Source organism: Coturnix japonica, chromosome 9, assembly GCF_054131305.1.
Source record: "Coturnix japonica strain WE chromosome 9, WE-NBRP24, whole genome shotgun sequence".
NCBI classification, from domain to species: Eukaryota; Metazoa; Chordata; class Aves; order Galliformes; family Phasianidae; genus Coturnix; species Coturnix japonica.
In genome coordinates, this window is record NC_140671.1 from 16165342 (window position 1) to 16174825 (window position 9484).

The 9484-nt window shown below is 47.9% G+C and overlaps 1 protein-coding gene across 1 annotated transcript in view; it reads right to left on the reverse strand.

The window, feature by feature from the left end:
- Positions 1 to 8947, reverse strand: part of LOC146759698 (myosin-binding protein C, cardiac-type-like) — a 59280-nt gene extending 50333 nt beyond the window's left edge. Inside the window, exon 1 of the mRNA XM_085509849.1 lies at positions 8935 to 8947. Within this exon, the coding sequence (XP_085365975.1) occupies positions 8935 to 8947 (13 nt within the window). The remainder of the gene's footprint in view (positions 1 to 8934) is intronic.
- Positions 8948 to 9484: the final 537 nt, after the last annotated feature.

Consider the following 9484-nt stretch of genomic DNA (forward strand, 5'->3'; position numbering starts at 1 on the left):
CACTGGTCTTGCAATCAGGGCTTGACCTGTCTGCTTCGTAAGGCAAAGGAGAGGTTTCTTAGCATGCCAGTGCCTTTGCCTGCCTGTAGTCATGGCTTCCAGTTATCTTCTCTAACAAGTCCCTTGGGAAGCTTACTTGGTAATGGCCCTCAGTGGGCCCATTAATACTCCAAGAAACTTCACTGTTACTTCCGACTTTGTCTTGTTGAGCACTTTGTGCAAACTTCTCTCTGCACTAGAGGCTGATGAACTCAGCATCAAATGCACCCTGGGGCCCATTATAACCTAAAGAATCTCCTGTGCCTTATGCCATCTTGTTATCTTCTTCAGGTTATCAGAACTTGTTCAGCAAAAAGGAGGGATATCTGGAGAGAGCTTAAAGAATCCAGTATAAATTTATTGTCTATTTATTTATAGTTGGGTTTAAAGAAGACATTAAAGCAGCACTGTGCAACTGATACCAATCCAGGATGTCCCAATGAGTTCTGTACTGTTACTGTGTTGACAAAGGTCCTTCTCAACCTCCCCATTCAATTTCTGCTCACAATGGACCTATGGGACTTGCATCACTTTTCTTCACATCACTCTTCTCCTCTGCATTCATCCGCTCAGTGTTAAAACTGCTTTGCACCAACTCCCACTGGCTTTCCTCAGAGAACCAGCTACACATGGAAAAGGAAAGATTTCTCTTTTTTATCTGGCCAGCAAATGGAAAGAAAGGTGATGCAATTGAATGAACAGTAAAACACAGTGATCAACTGCATGCCATGTTCAAGCGGCATCTATTGAAGTTTGTCTTTCATATGGAATATTTTTAAAAGAAATGATTTATTCTGAGGTAGGATAGGATAGATTGAATCACAGTGAAGTAGTTGACAACAGAGGCCATCAGACTCTGAGAGATGGAGCAAATTCCAGTAATCTTCCTGGGATAGATCAGCCAGGTAGTTGAGAGGTATCAACTTAAAACTGATCAGGACTTGTGAGTATTTCACACATTGAGATGGGTTAACACATTCTCATTGATTTATATCTTTGTCTCCAACTCTGTTTTTCACTTTTACTGACATTAATGAACATCTTTCAGACTTCGTGCCTTAATAAAAAAGAGACAGTGATTGAGAAAAAGAAAAAGTATAAGAAGAAAAAGAAAAAGAATAGATAGGAAGGGATAGATCAAATCACAGTGAAGGAGTTGACAACACATTCCATCAGACTTTGGGGAGATGGAACAAATTCCAGTAATCCCCCTGAAAGTCAGAAATCAGACAGATAATTGGGAGGTATCTGACTGAACAAAGAGCAAGGGATGGAGAAATCTGGAGGGCAGTGGGAGTAGTGTGTGCCCAAATGGCCTGCTGAAAACATGCCCTTAACCATGGCCATTTCTTTAGGAGAGCTGAAAAAACTTGGAGGATGAGGCACATCAAATAGGCAGCAGGGAAGAGTAGTGCTGGGCACCAGGCTACAGTCACAGGGCATTGGCACTGGCACCGCTGTCTGTGTCTCTGAACCTGAAGGCATTTGTGTCCAGCGAACACAGTTCTGGAAAACATTGTAGTTTCAGTAAAAGAAAAAAAAAGACATCAAATCACCTCAAAGATTCATATTTACAACTTAAAATGGAACAAGACTCATGAGAATTTTTCATGTTGAGAAGGGTTAACATATTTTCATTGATTTCCATCTTTGTCTTCAATTATTTGTTTCAGTTTTATTGACATTTATGATCAACTATTAAGCTTACAGCCTCAAAATAAATAAATAAATTAAAAGAGATACATTTGCATCTTGCACATGGCCTGATGCCCCTTTCACCTTCACAGTTCCCACAAGTCCTTCCATGCCGGAGAGTATGAGATCCAGCAGAGCACCTCTCCTCTTTGGTTCCTCCACTGCTTGGTCAAGAAGCTGCCATCTGTGCTCTCCATGGATCTGCTGGATGCCACATGCCCTGCTGTGCTGTCCCTGCCACAGATAATGGAGTGACAAAGGCCACCAAATGGGACAAGGGACAGACAACATCAGATTCCCATCTGTCTGCAGAGGGCACCTTCCATTTACTCTCCCTGATCAGGAAGACAGGAAAAGACACTGATGGTCTCCTCTGTTTGCCATTTCCATTAGCTCTGACCTGTCTGCTCTTCCATCCCCAGGCAGAGCTCAGTGCACTCTCACAGAGGGCAGTCGCCCTTCTTTGTCTCCTCGCCCATCCATCCTAAAGACTCGGTATCCCCCTTGTGCTACAGTGCAGTTGTGGAAACCATTAAACTGTGTCCCCATGGTCCAAACAGGAGCTCAGGCCTGCAGCTCTATCAAGATTTCTAGCTTCTTGTGTGTTGGTGTTTGCATTAGTGCAAAACCACAGAAGTAAACATCCTAATTGGAAAGCATCACTGGACATTGCCTGACTGGATAGCTCATCTATAGAATCAGTGTGCAGAAGGTGGCACACAAACATTAGACCGATCGTGGGTCTTGGAGGTGACGTAGCAGCACGGACACACCATGGGCATGGCTTTCCTGAAGGCCCTGTGCTGCTCTTGTAGCTGTGAGTGAATTCACCGGACAGCCGGTGCTATCCCCTCTCTGGCCCTCAGCTGATGCCCAGGAAGGAGGTGTCTATCTCAGGGATTTCCCACACGGTTTACAAGCACTTGCAAACATCAGGAGCAGCCCAGGCACCTTGGGCATCACCCAGTGTCTGTGTGTGAGCTGCTGCCTCCCAGCTGAAGGACCGAGGACTCAGAGCAGGAGCTCACATGCAGGCAACTCCTTGTGCACTTCTGAACTGAACCAGAGAAATCCCAGCTCCTGTGGTTCTGTGGGGAGCCGAATCCCATTTCAGCTCCAGGATTTCTGTCAAGGGATGAGACTCCTGCGCTGCCTCAGCTGGATCACTGCCCTGCACAGGGAAAGTCCAAACCTCGCCTTCCTTGTCTGGTTGCCCTTATTGTTTCATCAAACGATCTCTGGGAGCACTCCCCATATGTCTCCAATCAGTCACTGACCACTGGACATGTGGTGGTTAATTGAGTGGATTTCAAAGCACAGTCATGATGCTGTTGTCTTTCAGGAGCTGTTGGCCATGAGGACCCAGGGACATGTCAGGGGAAATGAGTGGGAAGGATAAAAATGACATAATCTGCTGCTTGCTTGTCCAGGTTCCTGGGACACAGGGAGCTCATAAAAGTGGGCAGAGCTGCAGAGAGACAGCTGTGCCCAGGAGCAGATCTCGTGCACAGCACAGCCTGCAGGTGACAGAAGGAGAGGAGAGAAATTGGAGAGAGCTTGCAGGATGTGTGTGGTGTGAGCGGGCTGTGAACTCACTGCAGGAGCATTGCTCACAGACCATGACAAGGTAAGTCTCACAGCTGACCATGAGCTGCTTTTAATTAAGGGGTAACTATAACTGGGACATCCCATAGGAGATCTGACTGCAGGCACTGCATGTTTCTTTACTGTGGAAAAAGCTTTCTGCTCCAGCTGAGACGGGTGCTCAGGGCTGTCCTGCAGAGCAGGGTCCCTGCTGTGCCCCAGGGGCTGTGTGCCGGGTATGGGACTCTGCCGCCTGCCAGGCTCAGCACTCAGCCTGCCCGGGGACCTGCCCAGGGCGCTGCGGGGAGACGTGTGGGGTAAGGAGCCCCCGGCAGGGTTTGTGCTGCCACAGCTGCTGCCTGGGGCAGGGGATCACAGCTCCACTGCACAACTGAATGTTTCTGAGGGCACTTTGCAAGCGGAGAGCCAAGGCAGGGGGTTTCCATTTCCTGTTCTGAGGCAAAGAGGTTTGGAGTCAGAAATCTAAAAGGGGCAATAAGAGTTCTGAGAATTTTTCATCAATCAATTGCTTGTTTTGTGAACACTCACACATGATGTGCTTTCAGTCTCCCCTTTCTCGAAGGATGGAATTATCTTCATTTTCTGTAGGCATGAATAATTCACTTATCCTACAAACAGGCAGCATTTTCTAACTGAAACTGAATGCCACAGAAGCTCGGGTAGGGGGCTCTAAGAGCACTTGGGGTAAAGATATGAGACATGAAACAGATGAAAATATCCAGGGAGAAGGGATAAGAAAATAAGAGGAAGGTTAGAGCTCCATATGCTGCTTCTGCTTAAGGAATACTGATCTACATGAAATTAAATGCAAGTAATGGTGCTAAATATACACTGTTGTAGGAGAATTAAAACATTTCATAGTATAGCAGGAGTAGTGCCTCTGAGAATGGTCTGGACTTGTCATTATCTTCTGCACTCTGAGCAGGACTCCAAGCCCAACAACAGCAGATGCCCAACAGCAGCTCCATCAGTGAGTTCCTCCTGCTGCCGTTGGCAGACACGCGGCAGCTGCAGCTCCTGCACTTCTGGCTCTTCCTGGGCATCTACCTGGCTGCCCTCCTGGGCAACGGCCTCATCAGCACAGCCGTAGCCTGCGACCGCCGCCTGCACACCCCCATGTACTTCTTCCTCCTCAACATGGCCCTCCTCGACCTGGGCAGCATCTCCACCACTCTCCCCAAAGCCATGCCCAACGCCCTCTGGGACAACAGGGCCATCTCCTACACAGGATGTGCTGCACAGCTCTTTTTCTTTACCTTCTTCATGTCAGCAGAGTATTCCCTTCTCACCATCATGTCCTATGACCGCTACGTTGCCATCTGCAAGCCCCTGCACTACGGGACCTTGATGGACAGCAGAGCTTGTGCCACCATGGCAGCAGCTGCCTGGGGCACTGGGGTTCTCTATTCCCTGCTGCACACTGCCAGTACGTTTTCACTGCCTCTCTGCCAAGGCAATGTTGTCAACCAGTTTTTCTGTGAAATTCCCCAGATCCTCAAGCTCTCCTGCTCAGAATCAAATCTCAGGGAAGTTGTGTTTCTCATTTTTACTATCAGTTTAGACGTAGGCTGCTATGTTTTCATAGTTGTGTCCTATGTGCAGATCTTCGTGGCTGTGCTGAGGATGCCCTCTGAGCAGGGACGGCACAAAGCCTTCTCCACGTGCCTCCCTCACCTGGCCGTGGTCTCCCTGTTTCTCAGCACTGGTGCTTTTGCCTACCTGAAGCCCCCCTCCATTCCCTCCCCACTCCTGGATCTGACAGTGGCACTTCTGTACTCAGTGGTTCCTCCAACACTGAACCCTATTATCTACAGCATGAGGAACAGGGAGATCAAGCACGCTCTCAGGAAGGTGTTGCAATACTCACTATTCCCGCTTCAATAAAGTGCACATCTTCATCGCATGATTCCCAGTGATGGTTCTTCATCTTTTATGCATCTTTGATTGATTGATTATGTGAGATATAGCAACGTGCAAAAAAATGTTATTGAACTTATAAATAAAAATTTGTTTCACTTCTTTCACACCTACTATCCATTTTCTCACTCCAAGAGCTCATGTAAACATGGAACCAGATTCCCCGAATAGGTTAAGAGATAAATAAATAGCATTCAAAATACGCTTTTCCTTAGCTCTTCTCTTATCCAACTTTGTCTGGATTTGGGGAAGGTACAGCCACAGATAGAAGCACAACTAGTTCTTTTCATTCCTCCTCTCTTTACACTGATACAGTGCACAGAGGATTCGAGTCCTCTCATTTCTACAGGCCTGAAGGTCTTGTGTGTCTCACAGCAGTCCCGTCGTCTCTACAGCAGCACTCAGGGGTTTGCTTAATTTTCTTATCTCAATACTTGGAACAGCTACAGGACCTGTAGCATAAGTGACCGCAGAGCTCCTTATGAGGGGTGGAGTGACAGTGGGATCTGTCCAGAGCTTGGAGCAACTGCAGGATGTGTAGCAAAAACTTGGAGCTATTGCAGGGACTGTGCCAGGAGTTGCAGAGGCTGCAGCAATGTCAGCAGATCCAGCTCTCTTCCCCTTGAAGATGCTGAATAGTGTTGAACACAGCTCAGTAGGTGTGGGCCAGGCCCTGGCACACTGCAGTCATTTGGGCCTTTTTAGGATTACCAGTGCCACAGCAGACCTGTCTCCAATATTCTACCAGTTTCTCAGGATCCTGCAGTTGCTCGGAGATGAAGTTCCAAAGCCCTGGGGGTGCCCACCACTCCAGGCAGCTGCCCAGACTGTCCCACACCCCCTGCCATGCAGAGCCTTCTCACCTTGGGGCAGATCTCTCACTGATATTCCTGAATAATTGTTTAACCTCAATCCTAGAATCATAGAATCACCAAGGCTGGAAAAGGCCTGAAAGATCATCCAATCCAACCGTTCACCTATTACCAATAGCTCCCACTTAACCATGTCCCTCAACACAATATCCAGTCTCTCCTTGAATACCCCTGGTCTCCCAGAGACGACAGTGTAAAATGTGTAATTCCTAATCATACCAACAATATTACTTCCAAAACCCAAAGATGTCCAAAGAGCTGAATGTGCACAAAACTTCACTTTGCGAATTTTATCGTGGTACAAACCAAGGTCAAACAGCATAGCAAAATAAATACCCTAATCCAGCATCCAGAGTTGACAAATGATGCAGCAGGGAAAACAAGCAGCAAGCAAGGAGCTGTGAAATGCAGCTTCATGAGAAGACTCAGCAAGCTTCACAAATAGGGAAACTATCAGCACCATGGCCTGCACATCTCCAACTCCCACAAAGCCCTGTCCACTCTGGACAGATGTGCTGTTACCACAACCCTTGGAGCCTCACATCAGGCACCAAAATGACTGTGGTTGTTGAACCCAACATGTGGCTCAGCAGCTCACAGTGCTTTGTGCACTGCCCCATTCCCAGTGGGATGGGGATGAGAACTGGGAAAAAGAGTACAACTTCTGGGTTGTAACAAAGCAGTTTACTAAGAGAGATAAAAGGAGAGGAGTAATAGTAATCACTATATATCCGTTGATATAGAATCGTATGTAACAACTGATGCACAAGCACTTGCTCAGCACCACCAGACTGATGCTCAGCTGGGCCCTGAGCAGTGAAGAGACTGAGATGAACTCCCACCCCTTTCAATACAATTTCTGCTTGCTGTCAGCTGATAGAGAACGTCCCTTTGGCCACTATCAGTCAGCTGTCCTCACTCTGTTCCCTCCCAGCTCCATGTGCCCTTTACTGACCATGGCCTTGGCTCTGTACAACACTGCTTAGCAGCAGCTGTAAACATCAGAGTGTTATCAATGGTTTTCTCCTAGAACCAAAACACTGCACCACAGCAGACAGTCTGAAGAAAACAATTCCATCCCAGCTGTAACTCAGATTCCTGCCTGTCCCCTCTTCTTGTTCTTCCTGATCAGGAAGCAAGGAACAGAATCTGCCGCTCTCCTCTCTGAGCCCTTTCCATCAGTTCTCAGCTGGCTCCTCTGCCATCCCCAGGCAGAGCTCAGTGCCCTCTCATGGATGGCAGCAGCCTTTTCTCTTCTTCCTTGCCCATCCGTCATGCAGAATCTGTACCCCATTTGCTACAGTACAGAGCTGAGAATCAACCCACCGTGTCTCTGTGAACCAAACAAGACCCTAGGCCTGCAAAGGCACAGAGATTTGGAGTTCGCTGAGTGAATGTTTGTGGTCCTCTCATTAGTGTAAGGATTCTTCAGAAAGCATCCCCTTCCAGAAGCATGCTTTGATTTAGCCTGTCTGGGTCTTGCATCTACACTGTGGTACTTGTGATAAAATGTTTGCTCATTAAGACCGGGATGTAGTAGCATTGTGGTGGAGTGCTTGTTCATTAGGACCGGGATGTGATGGTGGAATATGGAGGCCACAAGGGTTGCAGAACACTCTAATTTTATGGGTAGATTGTGTACTCTGCATAGTTACAGGCAAAGCGCGCCCCGATGGATACAAAGTTTCATGGAAGGACCAACCAAGGAACGACACACCAAGTGGCACGATCACGACCGACCAATTAAAGGACAATACACTCGGGATGGACCTTACAAAAGAAGTTGCAAGGGACGGGAAGGTGCGGCAGTTGGAGGAACGATGATTCCCCTGTCGCCCAGCGCTGAATTGCCTTTTTGTTTTACCCGCTACAATTAATAAAAGTTTCTAATTGGAACATTATCGGCTCATTGCTTATAAATTGATGACAATTTGGTGCCTTGACTCGGATGGGAATAGTGGCGTAGGCATGAGGAGCCTGAGGGGGCGCCCCGCCTAAATAGGCGGCCTCGGCTCCTATCCTCCCGCCCTACTCCCGCCGACGATCCGAAATTTAAAACACAAAGGCAAGGAAAAACCGGTTAACCCTTTAATTTTCGTGCACGAAAGTCCGGACGAAGACGCAGGACAGGTGAGTATAGTCCGGTCTGGGTTGGGAATCCGGCGTGTGGCGAGTGTTGTGTGTTTGTGAAGGGGGGCCGGCAGCCGGCACTAACCCGAGCGAGTGTGGACCCCACAGTAGTGCGGTTCCCATTGCCCGCGAGGGCGTGGGCCACGACCTGGGGGAAGCGAGTGAATGCAACACTGAGTGAGGGCACGCCGAAGGGTGGGTACAGGGTATAAGCGGGACCCTTTCACCACCACAACCCCTAGGGCTATGGGCTCTATGGAGGGTTATTCTTTGGTATTCCCCTAGAGCTACGGGCTCTATGGAGGGTTATTCTTTGGTATTCCCCTAGAGCTACGGGCTCTATGGAGGGTTATTCTTTGGTGTTCCCCTAGAGCTACGGGCACTAGGGATGATTATTTTTAGGTGTTCCCCTAGAGCTACGGGCACTAGGGATGATTATTATTAGGTGTTCCCCTAGAGCTACGGGCACTAGGGAGGAGGATTACTATTAGGTGTACCCCTAGAGCTACGGGCACTAGGGAAGGATATTATAAGATCGCATCCTAGAGCTACGGGCACTAGGGGGAGCTACAGACGTTGAATAAAACAAGAGAGCAAGAAGTAAAGAACGAGATGGGGCAGTGTAAAACTAAACCATCCGCCCCTTCTAAACGACCATCCATTCCTAAGGACTCACCTCTAGGGTTCATGCTAAGTGTTTGGATGCACTATCCAGGAACAAGAAATAAAGATAAGGCAAAGATGATTTATTATTGTGTAGAAATTTGGAGCGGACAACAAATTGGCCCGGCAGTATGGTGGCCTAAGTATGGTTCTAATGAAGATTGGGTACAACAGCAATTAAATTTTTGGGTAAACTCCAAAACCCCTTTCAATCAAGAAGAAAGTGACTATGCAGCAGTATGGGTCACTCGCCCAGAGGGTTTAGGAGTCCCCATTTTTAATTTGACACGAACAGAAAAAGATGTCGAAAAACGTAAGCCTCGAAGGGAAGAGGAGGCCTTAGTGGGACCCCCACCATATGCTTTACCACCAGCAATTCCCCTACCTTCTCCTCCTCAGTTGGATCATGGGCAGATGGATTCGAGAGAGGGAGAAGTACAAAAGATAGAAGGGGGAGGGCCTGTGACACGGGCAAAGGCACGACAAAATAACCTCTACCCTTTAAGAGAAATGCCCATGGGAGTTCCACAACCTCAGATGGGGTTTATATCAGTGCCCTTAAA